Raw genomic sequence first — 14,161 nt, 5'->3', positions numbered from 1 at the left:
AAGCAAAAACTCTCTTCATTTTGAGTTATTTTCCCCAAAACAAGACAATTACTTTTGCTTGTCTAGTAAATGTTTCTTGTTTTAAGAGTTTTTAGATGTTTGGACTATAAACAAGACAGAAATACTGAGTAAGAAGAGCCCCACTCATATTTATAGCTGCTCTTCATCTGAACTGAATTATTAATAACCCATGAAACGAACAGAAGAATAAGAACAGCCGAAGCGTTCTCTGATCTCAGATCAGGCGAGACTGGCGTCTGCAGCAGAAGCGGCTCAAACTACACGTTTATAATCAGTGGCGGTTACAGAAAGATCATTGGTTTCCTGCTCTTTAGTTTGGGGTAGAGTTGTTGATCTGATCTCTGTAGGATGGACTCGAGGGTTATTGCTTGTCATCCGTTGCTACAGGCCTTCGTTCAGTCCTTTATTGGGTCCTATAGACACACGTCTTCAGGAATGTCTCGAGACGCACACATCAGGAGATCCACAATCTGTCCAGGCCGGACTTCACCTCACACAGGCTTCGTTTCCTTTACTTATATATGCATGTGTCATATTATATAGCACTGAGGTAAAACGTACGGAAGAGGATTAGGGCCAAGCGGAAGAAAGGAAAACAGATTTAAGTCATTATAATGAGAGATTAAACTCGGTAAATCTCGAGAAAAAAAGTTGAGATACAATCTTGAGAATAAACTCAATAAATGTCGAGAATAAAGTCGTGTTGACAGAAAAATCTCGTAATATTGCAAGAAAAGTCGAAATAAAATCTTGAGAATAAAATCATTAAATGTCGAGAATAAAGTCGTTGTGTTGACAGAAAAATCTCGTAATATTTCAAAGTCGAAATAAAATCTTGAGAATTATTCTCGATATTTAATTAGTTTTTTCTCAAGATTTTTCTCAAAGCACAACGACTTTATTCTCGATATTTAATGAGATGTGTTTAAAGAAAAATCTCGTAATATTTCAAGAAAAAAGTCAAAATAAAATTGAGAATGAACTCATTAAATATCTAGAATAAAGTCGTTGTGTTGCGAGAAAAGAAGTTGAAATGAAATCTTGAGAATAACGACATCGATGAGTGTTCATTGCATAGCAGAGGACATGGCAGAGTTAGGTCATCAGTCAAGCTATACTACAGACTTTCAGGAATAAAGAAATACGGCCAACTTTAGCGGATTAGGACAGAATTAGGCTATTAGCATCCGAACTTCAACGTGAATTAGCAAGCAGCCAGATCTTTTTAGAATAATAATAATAAATGAAACAGTCCTATTTGTGTGATGTATCCTACTTACGTTTGTACAACATGAAATTTAACACGTTTTTTTCTCGAAACACAACGACTATTCTCCATATTTAATTAGTTAATTCTCAAGATTGTATTTCGATTTTTCTCGAGTTTAATCTCACATTATAATGACTTTAATGTCGAGATGGGTTACATTTTGTTAGTATTGCTTGGCCCTAATCCTCTTCCGTAAAAATGTGACCTGGATTCACAACAGACTGAAAGTAAAGACACACAGTAATCAGCAGGACCAGACACACACACACACACACACACACACACACACACACACACCGCAGCATCGGGAAGCTGAAGCAGAGCCGAAGGGGTCAAGATCCATCTTCAGTCCCTGAGACGGGCCTTATTATGGGATGGAGAAGACTATAGCAGAGTCCAGTGGGCTGAGCTGTGCTACCTGTGGTCCTTCAGAAGAGTCCGGAAGTTATGCAACTCCTTTATACTCGTGGAGAGTCTGAGACAGAGAGAGAGAGAGATGGGTGGGGCTACATAAGCAAGTGGGTGGGGCTTACACATCTATCTGTAGAGGCGGAGTTTCCTCTTCTAATACGTCATTGATTAAAGAGCCCTGTTTTCTGGGCCTGGTGTCTATAAAAGCTTTCCTTTGACTAACAAGGAAGTTATCAGCTCTGAAACTAACAATATAATCTTATATTACCATGACCTTTTATATATCAAAGGCTCAAGGGAAAGTTGATTTCTCTATTCATCAGCCCTTTAAAACTATTTTTTAAACAAAGTATGATGTACGTTATTATCACCTGAATAAAACACGAGAAACACGTCTTTACAGCCTTTAAGGATGGCTTTGACACGCAGTCATCAACGACAAGGTAAGAAATTGTTTAACACAAAGGACGCATTTGACTAACAAATTATATAGATCGTAATCTACGTCATTTAGCTAGCTAGCAGCCTATAGCATAAATAGGCTAGTCAACCATCCAATGAACAGGCTCCAAAATACATGCCATGCTCACTAGATCTTATACAGGCATTACACTGCAAAAAATGCTCCTTATTTAGTATTTTTCTTGTTTTCAGTACAAATATCTAAAAATTCTTAAATCAAGAAGCATTTGCTAGATCAGTAAAATTACATACGATATTTGTGCTTGTTTTCTGGCGGGAAATATTTAAATGAAGAGAGTTTTTGCTTAAAACAGGCAAAATGATCTGCCAATGGGGTGAGAAAAATAATCTTAACTCTGTTCGGAAACAAGATTTCAATCAGAAATAAGATTATTTTTCTCACCCCATTGGCAGATCATTTTGCCTGTTTTAAGCAAAAACTCACTTTGATTTTATTTTCAACAAAACTTTCAACCTACTGATCTAGTAAATGCATCTTGATTTAAGAACTGTGATATTTAGACTGTAAAGAAGACACAATGACTGAGTAAGAAGAGCGTTTTGTGCAGTGCAGTGTGAGAGCGTACCTGGAGAAGCCCATGAGCAGAGCCACGATCTCCTGCCGCGTGAGCTGGAAGCCGATGGACGGGCTGTTTTCTGGAAGGTTTTTAATCTCCTTCTCGGAGAACAGGATCCTGAGGGCCGTTCCCAGACCCTGAGTCTGATGGGAAAGCAGAGCTGAGTTACCTGAGCTTCAGGAGGCTTCAACATCAGTGCCTGTTCCACAAAGCTGGCTTCAGTTACCCAGGTAACAGGGTTTTTCAATCAATCAATCAATCAGTCATCTTTATTTCTATCGCTCTTCTCCAGTGCCGATTGTGTCAGAGCAGCTTCAGTGTTAAACAGGACAATACTGCAGCAGAATTAGATTTGGCTGTACAGTCGTTCTGGAGTAAACAGTGATGTTATCAGCTTATTTTAATTTATCAGAGAGAGACAATGTTGGCAGATCAGTATTATTTAATTAATTTTATTTGAATATTTAGTTCGATAAATTGGATCATAATGTTAGTGTCCCCAACTGAGCAAGCCAAGCCAAAGGCGACCAAAGGAACCGAAACTCCATCAGGGCATGACGGAGAAAAATAAACCTTAGAGAAACCAGACTCAGTTCTCCTCTGGCCTATTAACACACAGTGGAGGATTATTATTCTGGACACCGCACAGCTCAGAGGTCAGATTAGGGTATCACGCAAGAGATGGGTTTATTTAGGATGGTGCGTCGATTACACAAGAATATGAATGCTTGAAAGATTTTATTCTCTTATAAGATAAGAGTTATTGCACCGGAGACGGGTTTATTGAGCATGACGTGCCGATGAGGCTTTCCTGGCTCAGAAATGGTCTGCGGTGGTGGCTGTCCAGACAGACACACACACACACACACACACCAACAGTAAAAGTACCTACCCGCGTGATCTGCGAGCCCAATACTGACAATAAATGTAAAATAAATGCAATTTAATTTTTCCTCATCTAATTTTGATATCTCATACGTTTCTTTAGTTCCTCGCTTTTACAGTTTGCATGGTTTACCGATTAATTATTTTGGCAACAATCATTAAAAGTAGCATTAAAAATGTAATTAGTTCTCTACCATATACAACTTAATAAAGTTATTGGTTATCAACAACTTGGGTTGTTCTGGTTTCACCTCATTCCAGTTTAAACTAATTTTTTGGGGGTTATTTACTACACATTATCAATATAAATACTTAAAATAAATACTGTGGATTATTAAGACTAATTCTTACCAACCCTCTCGTGTAATGGGGCCAGCACATTTGCGGTCTCATCTCAGAGGTGTTGTGAGTAAATGATCACACACCGATTCGTAAGTTCAGTGTTGGACAGATCAGTTCATTCAAATGAATCGGTTCAAATGAGTCATTAGTTCGCGAATCAGACAAAAGCGGACACGTTATATGTGAACCCAGACTGTTAAAACAACGCCAAAGATTGATCACAGAAAACCCTTCATAAGGATATTTTCCTGTTTATTTGAAAGTATGGTTTATGACCGCTGTGTGTGCGATTTTTGAGCACAATTCACATCCAGCAGTAATTCAGGGAAAATATTGTGGAGCACGGAGTCAGCCTTCAGACCTTTACCATTGTGTCAGTTCAGTTGATTTTGATTGATGTGCGAGTGAGAGCTCAGACGGTGATGGTTTTGAAGACTCATTCTCTGTCCCTCAGTGTCCGTGCTCCCTGTCACGCACATTAGTCTACTCTAAATCAATTTATAAAGCACAATAACTCGTCAAATAATGCTTTGGCAGGACAAAAATTTGTAGAGTATTTTTATTTTAAGAGTAAGTTCGAGATTAGTTTGAGCAAACTCTGATGATAACTGCCTTCCTGAGCCCGAAAAAACAGTGTTCATCACCATGGTAACTAACACCAAGGCTAACCTGCTCGAGACGGTTTTATTCTGGGTTAGAGATCGCAAACCCAAACTGGACCAATCAGCTGCAAGTAAAGATGCAATAAAGCCACACCCCCTGTGTGTCTCATTCCAAATTAAAGCTTAGATTGAAAAAACTTTTGAAATAAAAGTGTGCATCTTTTGGTGCTAATTATATATTACACTTATATTATATGAATTATATTCACTTTGGATTCATATGTCCATATACCTATTATATTAATTGACAAGTAGCCAAATAGTAATATACTACATGCATTCATATTCTTTTAAACAGCGTGTATTAATTTGAGCTCTTTGTGAACCTATAATTATAGGCAGATTTCTTTGATTCACATCATGCACTGATATAGTCAGATATTCTTTCAGTGGCCTTCTCAAACTAAAGTGTTTATTTCTGCTTTGGGAACACATTTAATTTCATGATCATTTTCAAAACGATCTCTCAACCTTCAGAAGAGAAGCGACTCAAACGGACGCTGTGATTGGCTGTTTGCCGCACGTGTCACACTTTCAGGCGCTTCAGAGTCGATCGCTAACTCTGGATTAAACCTGAGGTGGCAGAGGAAGTTTAAACCGAGCTTTGAGGAACGGTTGAGCTTGATCTAAACCAGGTTGCATTTATCAGGATTTATCAACTCAAAACTAATCCTGTAACCCAGAGTTTGTTCAGCTAGCTTCATGCCACCGGCCCCAGGCTTCACACCGTACCTGTAGCTTCCCCCAGAGTCTGCATTTACTGCAGCCCACGCAGTCCATGATCCGAGAGATGTTCTTGAAATGAAGCCTGAACTCCTCCTGAAGGACACGAGTGACAGAGGTCAGAGGTCACAGCTGCACAGAGGTCATAATCAAATGGTTCAATCGGTCACTCAACGCACCTTTAATGTTTTCGCCTCCATCTTATGACCAGCAAACATGGAGCTCTCGTCAAAGTGCATGGGAAACGCTCTGCAAACACACACACATACCTTGTTTTAATTTAATGACTGTATAAAAGACCCTGCATAACGTGCAACGCTACTAAAAAAGGATGTCTTGAAGTGTCAATATTGCATATAACATGTAAATATGTTTATGACGTTCAGTTAACGGGTTAGGTCACCCAAAAATGAAATTTATGTCGTTCCACACCCGTCAGACCTCCGTTCATCTTCACACACAGTTTAAGATATTTTATATTTAGTCCGAGAGCGTATGCAAGTGTATGCACACTATACTGTCCATGTCCAGAAAGGGAATAAAAACATCATCACAGTAGTCCATATGAGACATCAGTGGGTTAATTAGAGTCTCTTGAAGCATCCAAAATACATTTGGGTCCAAAAATAACAAAAACTACGACTTTATTCAGCATTGGCTTCTCTTCTTTGTGTTATCTGGAGCATCTGAGCTTCTCTATAGTCTGAGGAGACGCACGCTGTAATCTAAACGACCTTCGCAAACATGTCGAAGGATTTCCACACAGAGGAAGACTGGCATTTTTTTGCTCAGCCATATTTATCTGATCCCGAATACACGAGCGCATCAGATCACACGTCAGCAGCTGAACACAAACGCGGAAGAGAAGCCAATGCTGAATAAAGTCGTAGTTTTTGTTATTTTTGGACCCAAATGTATTTTGGATGCTTCAAGAGACTCTAATTAACCCACTGATGTCTCATATGGACTACTGTGATGATGTTTTTATTCCCTTTCTGGACATGGACAGTATAGTGTGCATACACTTGCATACGCTCTCGGACTAAATATAAAATATCTTAAACTGTGTGTGAAGATGAACGGAGGTCTTACGGGTGTGGAGCGACATTAGGGAGATGAGTTAATGACAGAAGGTTAATTTCTGGGTGAACTAACCCTTTAGGGTCAAGAAAAGCCTAGGCGTTCTTTCATCAGTTACACTTTCGCCAACCCCCCGCCCGCGATATGCGACGCCTTGAGAGTTTACTCTGGGGACATGAGCTGGTGTTTAAGGTGTGTGTGTGTCCTCCTCACTTGGTCTCGTTGAGGATCTGCAGCAGCTGCTCTTTGGTGGCTGAATCCTCCTCAGTGTTGCCGGTGTAGAGGTTGATGAAGGAGCGCTCGAAGTACGGAGCCACTTTAGACAGCGCTCGCAGCTCGATCAGGTACAGGAAGTACAGGTTCTTCAGCCGCCGCGTGCCCTCGCCCTTAGTCTCCGCCGGGGAGAAGCGCTGACGGAACTCCTGCACATTAGGACCCCACACGGGCTTCCCCCAGCCCTCTGAGAGCGCACACACACACACACACTTTACTTTAGCAGAATGGATTTGATCAAAGAGAGAGCGAAAAAGTGTGTGTGTGTGTGTGTGTGTGTGAGAGTGCATGTGTGTGTCTGTGTGAGAGAGAGAGAGAGAGAGAGAGAGAGAGAGAGAGAGAGAGAGAGAGAGAGAGAGAGAGAGAGAGAGAGAGAGAGAGAGAGAGAGAGAGAGAGAGAGAGAGAGAGAGAGAGAGAGAGAGAGAGAGAGAGAGAGAGAGAGAGAGAGAGAGAGAGAGAGAGAGAGAGAGAGAGAGAGAGAGAGAGAGAGTGTGTGTGTGTGTGTGAGTGTGTGTGTGCATGTTTTTGTGACATATGAGGACTCAAATGTGTATAATGCCATGGGTATGACACAGGTGTGTGTGTGTGTGTGTGTGTGTGTGTGTGTGTGTGTGTGATGGGTAGGTTTAGGGGCAGTGTAAGGGGATAGAAAATACGGTTTGTACAGTATAAAAACCATTACGCCTATGGAATGCCCCATATGTCACAAAAACAAGGGTGTGTGTGTGTGTGTGTGTGTTTACCGTCCAGCAGGTATTGAGCGCACAGGTGGATGTTGATGCTACTGTGGAGGCCGGAGATCAGACGGTAGAACACACGCTTCTCCAGACACAAACCTGAACACACACACACACTCTGAATCAAAGGGTAATGATAACTAAACACATTTACGTATTAAAAAAAAAAAAAAAAACACAAATTAATTTGGTTTGGATCCTTATACAAACCTAAAGTTTGCACAAACCCAGTCTAAACATCATGAGCTCAAGAGCCCTCGTCTGTTATTCTGCACGGTCACATGACAGGAGCGCGAGAGTTAAGATCTGCACACGTGACTTCAGATAATGAGGAGTGTGTGTGAGAAAACACGAGCACAACGTCAGGCCTCGCGAGCGCGATTTGCTTAACTATTATTATGCAAACGCTTCCACGAATGCATGATCAACAGGCCCACAGAAGAGCAATGGATAAAACTCACTAACAGAAGCACAGAACAGGACGGCTCAGTGTTTCAGAGCCTGTGTGTGTGTGTGTGTGTGTGTGTGTGTGTGTGTGTTCATGTTTACAGTGTAAACTCACCTTCCAGCCATTTGTAGAATCCCTCACCATCATCATCACCTGAGAGGAAAGACAGAGAGAAAGGTTCAGGTTACACACACACACACACACACCTGTAACTGAACTGAACTAAACGCACCTCGACTGGGAGCCAAAGGGTTGAGAGGACGATACACTGATCTGGGCCTGAGAGGTAAACATTAAGGAGGAAGAGCAGAATGATTTAGTTAATGAGTGTGTGTGTCTCAGTTCTTCTGTCTATCTGTGTGTGTGTGTGTGTGTGTGTGTGTGTGTGTGTGTGTGTCTCACTTGAAGCAGTTTTCCTCATAAATGCTGTTCCAGACTCTCCAGGCGGACGGGCCTTTATATCCGGTGTATCGCTCCGGGTTGAGCAGCAGATCCACATACTCGGCCTCAGGAGACATCTCATCTACACACACACACACACACACACACATATAAATAACCACCTCATATCTCCTGATTATTACAGATCAAAACTTCCTCTCACCATCCAATCCGCAGAAGTGATCCTGAGCGTCGTCATGATGAGCCCAGTCAGCGAACGCCTCTTTGCTCTGATTGCTGTGACAGAAAGCAGTGTTTAAAGTGTGTGTGTGTGTGTGTGTGGTATTACAGGAGAGGGTGAAATATGAGGACATTACCCATGTCCCCACTTTTCAAAAGGCTTATAAATCACACAGGAGGAGTTTTTATGAGAAAGTAAAAATGCAGAATGTTTCCTGTGATGGGTAGGTTTAGGGGCAGTGTGTGTGTGTGTGTGTGTGTGTGTGTGTGTGTGTGAGGGGTAGGTTTAGGGGCAGTGTGTGTGTGTGTGTGTGTGTGTGTGTGTGTGTGTGTGTGTGTGTGTGTGTGTGTGTGTGTGTGTGTGTGTGTGTGTGTGTGTGTGTGAGGGGTAGGTTTAGGGGCAATGTGTGTGTGTGATGGGTAGGTTTAGGGGCAGTGTGTCTGTGTGTGTGTGTGTGTGTGTGTGTGTGTGAGGGGTAGGTTTAGGGGCAGTGTGTGTGTGTGATGGGTAGGTTTAGGGGCAGTGTGTCTGTGTGTGTGTGTGTGTGTGTGTGTGTGTGAGGGGTAGGTTTAGGGGCAGTGTGTCTGTGTGTGTGTGTGTGTGAGGGGTAGGTTTAGGGGCAGTGTGTGTGTGTGATGGGTAGGTTTAGGGGCAGTGTGTCTGTGTGTGTGTGTGTGATGGGTAGGTTTAGGGGCAGTGTGTCTGTGTGTGTGTGTGTGAGGGGTAGGTTTAGGGGCAGTGTGTCTGTGTGAGGGGTAGGTTTAGGGGCAGTGTGTGTGTGTGTGTGTGTGTGTGTGTGTGTGTGTGTGAGGGGTAGGTTTAGGGGCAGTGTGTGTGTGATGGGTAGGTTTAGGGGCAGTGTGTGTGTGTGTGTGTGTGTGTGTGTGTGTGTGTGTGTGTGTGAGGGGTAGGTTTAGGGGCAGTGTGTGTGTGATGGGTAGGTTTAGGGGCAGTGTGTGTGTGTGTGTGTGTGTGTGTGTGTGAGGGGTAGGTTTAGGGGCAGTGTGTGTGTGAGGGGTAGGTTTAGGGGCAGTGTGTGTGTGTGAGGGGTAGGTTTAGGGGCAGTGTGTGTGTGTGATGGGTAGGTTTAGGGGCAGTGTGTGTGTGATGGGAAGTTATAGGTTTGTGTGGTGTGTGTGTGTTGGGTAGGTTTAGGGGCAGTGTGTGTGTGTGTGTGTGAGGGGTAGGTTTAGGGGCAGTGTGTGTGTGTGTGTGTGTGTGAGGGGTAGGTTTAGGGGCAGTGTGTGTGTGTGTGTGTGTGTGAGGGGTAGGTTTAGGGGCAGTGTGTGTGTGATGGGAAGTTATAGGTTTGTGTGGTGTGTGTGTGTTGGGTAGGTTTAGGGGCAGTGTGTGTGTGTGTGTGTGAGGGGTAGGTTTAGGGGCAGTGTGTGTGTGTGTGTGTGTGAGGGGTAGGTTTAGGGGCAGTGTGTGTGTGTGTGTGTGAGGGGTAGGTTTAGGGGCAGTGTGTGTGTGTGTGTGTGTGTGTGAGGGGTAGGTTTAGGGGCAGTGTGTGTGTGTGTGTGTGTGAGGGGTAGGTTTAGGGGCAGTGTGTGTGTGTGTGTGTGTGAGGGGTAGGTTTAGGGGCAGTGTGTGTGTGTGTTTGTGTGAGGGGTAGGTTTAGGGGCAGTGTGTGTGTGTGTTTGTGTGTGTGTGTGTGTGGGGTAGGTTTAGGGGCAGTGTGTGTGTTATGGGAAGTTATAGGTTTGTGTGTGTGTGTGTGTGTGTGTGTGTGTGTGTGTGTGTTAGGTAGGTTTAGGGGCAGTGTGTGTGTTATGGGAAGTTTTAGGTTATAGATTTGTGTGTGTGTGTGTGTGTGTGTGTGAGGGGTAGGTTTAGGGGCAGTGTGTGTGTGTGTGTGTGTGTGTGTGTGTGTGTTAGGTAGGTTTAGGGGCAGTGTGTGTGTTATGGGAAGTTATAGGTTTGTGTGTGTGTGTGTGTGTGTGTGTGTGTGTGTGTGTGTGTGTGTTAGGTAGGTTTAGGGGCAGTGTGTGTGTTATGGGAAGTTTTAGGTTATAGATTTGTGTGTGTGTGTGTGTGTCCCCGCTTTACCTCAGTGTGCTGTTAATGGCCCCCAGTTCATGAGCCTGTTCACAGTCACTGACGCCACCGCCAGCACTGGCAGCCTGAGAAAACTACACACACACACACACACACACGTTACTAGAGCTTAAAGTGCTGCAAAAACACAATATAAAGCAGATAGCGCTGCACGATGAGGGCTCATGTTAACATTAGTTTGCTACATTAGCTAACAAATTAAAAAATGATATTAATATTCACTAAAACATCATCAAAATCAAAAGTTGTGTCTTAATATTATTTAACGGAGCCAGGCTGACATGAACTAAAGATGAGATGTTTTTATATTAACTGACGTTAACAAAGACAAAATGTGTGTGTATATTAACAGCACATTAACACACAAGACCTTCTTATAAAGCGTTATATGACCACGATCGAGTTCAACATCTAAATAAACGCATCCTTTACTTAACACGATCGTCACATGAAGCCATCGTAAGGGCTCAGCCTTTAATATCTGCTGTTTGCTCTACAGATCCAGTCCGACCGGTTCACTCACACACACACACACACACGTGTTTCTGTCACAGGCTGAATATACACAAGTTATCAAACACGTGCATCAGGGAGCCTCGGCTGCCCATGACCCTGAGGCCGCCGGCCCGCTCTGATGGGTAATAGTGAGGATAAAATAAGAGCGGTTCATCGTGAGAAAGCTCTCCTACTGTCCAGATGTGCCCGCCGCTCACTAAAACAACCTGAGGGTGTGTGTGAGTGTGTGCATGAGTGTGTGTGAGTGTGTGTGTGTGTGAGTGTGTGCATGAGTGTGTGTTATCCGACACGTACGAGGCGCTCTTGCCACTCGACCTTCAGCAAACATACACGGGTCACACGGCTGAACAAACAAACAGTCGGACTCTCTCAGCAGACACACACACACTCATATATATACACACACACACACACACACACACATCTGGAAGTCTCTCACCTTGTTATAGTTGCCGGATTTAATTCCTACAGGAACTTGACTCTGCAGGAAAAGGAAACAGAACTGATCATAACACCACACACACACACACACAGAGTTTAATAACAGATCGGTGTGTGATGTGTTGACCTCTGACCTCTGGGCACGGCTCTACGTGACAGTCTCTGATGGAGCAATGGCCGTCATCGGGCCAGAACGGACACGGACGCTTCAGGTTCACCTACACACACACACACACACACACACACACAGAGATCAGTAAGGATATCGTGAGGAGTGTGTGATGGGCGGAGTAGTGTGTGTGTGTGTGTGTGTGTGTGTGTGAGTGAGTGAGTGAGAGAGAGAGAGACGCCTCACCTTATAGTACCTGAAGAAGTCTCTCACTGAGCTTGTGTGTGTGTGTGTGTGTGTGACGCCTCACCTTATAGTACCTGAAGAAGTCTCTCTCGCTGAGCTTCTGCACGCGTGGGAATATCTTGAAGTTGTTGAAGACGTCGATGCTCTCAATGTCACAGAAGCAGTCGTCCAGCACACCGGTCAGCTACACACACACACACACACACACAGAGAGAGAGAGAGACACACATTAGGTTTAAGTGAATTGTGGGGACTTTCCATAGGCGTAATGGTTCTTATACCGTACAAACTGTACATTCTATCCCCTTACACTCCCCATAAACCTACCCATCTCACACACACACACACAGCCCCTAAACCTACCCACACAAACACACACACACACACACACACACAGCCCCTAAACCTACCCACACACACACACACACACACACACACACACACACACACACAGCCCCTAAACCTACCCACACAAACACACACACACACACACACACACACACACACAGCCCCTAAACCTACCCACACAAACACACACACACACACACACACACAGCCCCTAAACCTACCCACACACACACACACACACACACACACACACACACACACACACACACACAGCCCCTAAACCTACCCACACACACACACACACAGCCCCTAAACCTACCCATCTCACACACACACACACACACACACACACACACACACACACACACACACACACACACACACAGCCCCTAAACCTACACACACACACACACACACACACACACACAGCCCCTAAACCTACCCACACACACACACACAGCCCCTAAACCTACCCACACACACACACACAGCCCCTAAACCTACCCATCACACACACACACACACACACACACACACACACTGCCCCTAAACCTACCCATCTCTGTCACACACACACTGCCCCTAAACCTACCCATCACACACACACACACACACACACACAGCCCCTAAACCTACCCATCACACACACACACACACTGCCCCTAAACCTACCCATCACACATACACACACACACACACACACACAGCCCCTAAACCTACCCATCACACACACACACACACACACACACACACACACACACACAGCCCCTAAACTTACCCATCACACACACTCTCTCACACACACACACACACACACACAGTCAGGTGACCTCACATCCATAACTGAAACTCAAAGCTTATACTTCATTGCATTTCATAATTAATAATTTAAAATACAGCGCGCACTCGCATCTGACCTGCTCTGAGTGCAGAAGTCCAAAAAGTGCCAGAGCACACAGACACGCGCGCGCGCCCCCGAGCGCAGACATGCCGTTCCCGCTGCTCGGTGAGAGAGAGAGTGATGACGAGCTGTCAAACTCGACCAACTACCGCGTGCACGACGCCCCGCCTCCAAACAAAGACACGTCATCCTCAAACACGCCCACACGCGACGCGCTGTAGTTCCCTGCTGGCGCGCTCAGCGCTGCTGTCAACGGCCCAGGAAAGGCTAAAAAACTACAAACCCCACGTGGTTCTGACGTCAGCCCACCTGGCGGACCAATGGGACAACACCACGCTGAATAACAGACGCTTTGCATTCCAACGCATTTCCCTTCATACAGAACACTTTCGTTCCTGCATTATTCGCTTTTAATCAAACATAACATTTTAAATCGCGCCATTTATGCTCCACTGTGCTATGAACGTGAAATCAATATGTTTTTTCGATAACTGATAGCGAACACAGACAGTACGGAATAAATACCGTAAAGCGTTTAATAATAATAAACATTATTAAGATACACGAACACTAACGGAAAACCGCAACGGCCGCGGTGACGTCACACGCGCGCGCCAGCAGAACATGCCAGAAACAGTGCAGTATTACTGTATGATAATCAGAATTATGAGTAATTTACGGTCACGTACATGGCACAGGCAGCTCTGGTCCGGTCCGTCGGGAACCGGAGGCGGGCTGGGGGTCTTCTGGAACCATCCCGAACCGGGAACCGCGAAGAGTAAGCTGAGGAGAGCGAGCAAACCGCGGGCTAGCGTCGAGTTCAGCATCCTGAGGTAAAAACTCTCGAGCTCCCGCGCCAAAATCAGCGCCAGTCACGCGCTACACGGACATTATACACACGAGCTCTGTCGCGTTAAATGGCGGAGGAAAAACACGTTAAAATGCTCAGAGTTGTGAAAACAACAGCTGTAGAGCATCGACACCGGAAACGCTACAGAGAGCGAGGGGCGTGTCTGAGCGAGGGGCG

At 44.6% G+C, this 14,161-nt stretch overlaps 1 protein-coding gene across 2 annotated transcripts; it reads right to left on the bottom strand.

The window, feature by feature from the left end:
- Positions 1–1,457: 1,457 nt before the first annotated feature.
- On the bottom strand, positions 1,458–14,161 carry ero1b (endoplasmic reticulum oxidoreductase 1 beta). 2 transcript variants are annotated; one of them, XM_067431017.1, is made up of 15 exons: positions 13,824–14,161; positions 11,950–12,069; positions 11,665–11,748; positions 11,529–11,570; positions 10,565–10,647; positions 8,498–8,571; positions 8,296–8,416; positions 8,126–8,172; positions 8,008–8,046; positions 7,452–7,544; positions 6,648–6,894; positions 5,534–5,603; positions 5,364–5,450; positions 2,752–2,885; positions 1,458–1,766 (listed from the first exon to the last, which is right to left on the bottom strand). In XM_067431017.1, exons 1-15 carry the CDS (start codon positions 13,959–13,961, stop codon positions 1,706–1,708), a joined length of 1,440 nt encoding a protein of 479 aa, XP_067287118.1. In that variant the 5' UTR covers positions 13,962–14,161; the 3' UTR covers positions 1,458–1,705. The 2 variants fall into 2 exon arrangements, with proteins under 2 accessions (XP_067287118.1, XP_067287119.1); XM_067431018.1 differs by lacking the exon at positions 13,824–14,161 and adding an exon at positions 13,151–13,593.

This window comes from Pseudorasbora parva, chromosome 22 (assembly GCF_024679245.1).
Source record: "Pseudorasbora parva isolate DD20220531a chromosome 22, ASM2467924v1, whole genome shotgun sequence".
Taxonomy (NCBI): Eukaryota; Metazoa; Chordata; class Actinopteri; order Cypriniformes; family Gobionidae; genus Pseudorasbora; species Pseudorasbora parva.
This window is presented reverse-complemented; position numbering and strand designations above follow the sequence as displayed.

What these genes read in the sequence shown, in the direction of transcription:
- ero1b (XM_067431017.1), bottom strand. Translation starts at nt 13,961, where the DNA reads ATGCTGAACTCGACGCTAGCCCGCGGTTTGCTCGCTCTCCTCAGCTTA. An exon ending in ACTTCTTCAGGTACTATAAG is followed by an intron (nt 11,749 to 11,949) that starts GTGAGGCGTCAC and finishes GTGTGTGTGTAG; the next exon opens with GTGAACCTGAAGCGTCCGTG. An exon ending in GACTCTGGGGGAAGCTACAG is followed by an intron (nt 2,886 to 5,363) that starts GTACGGTGTGAA and finishes CTTTCCCATCAG; the next exon opens with ACTCAGGGTCTGGGAACGGC.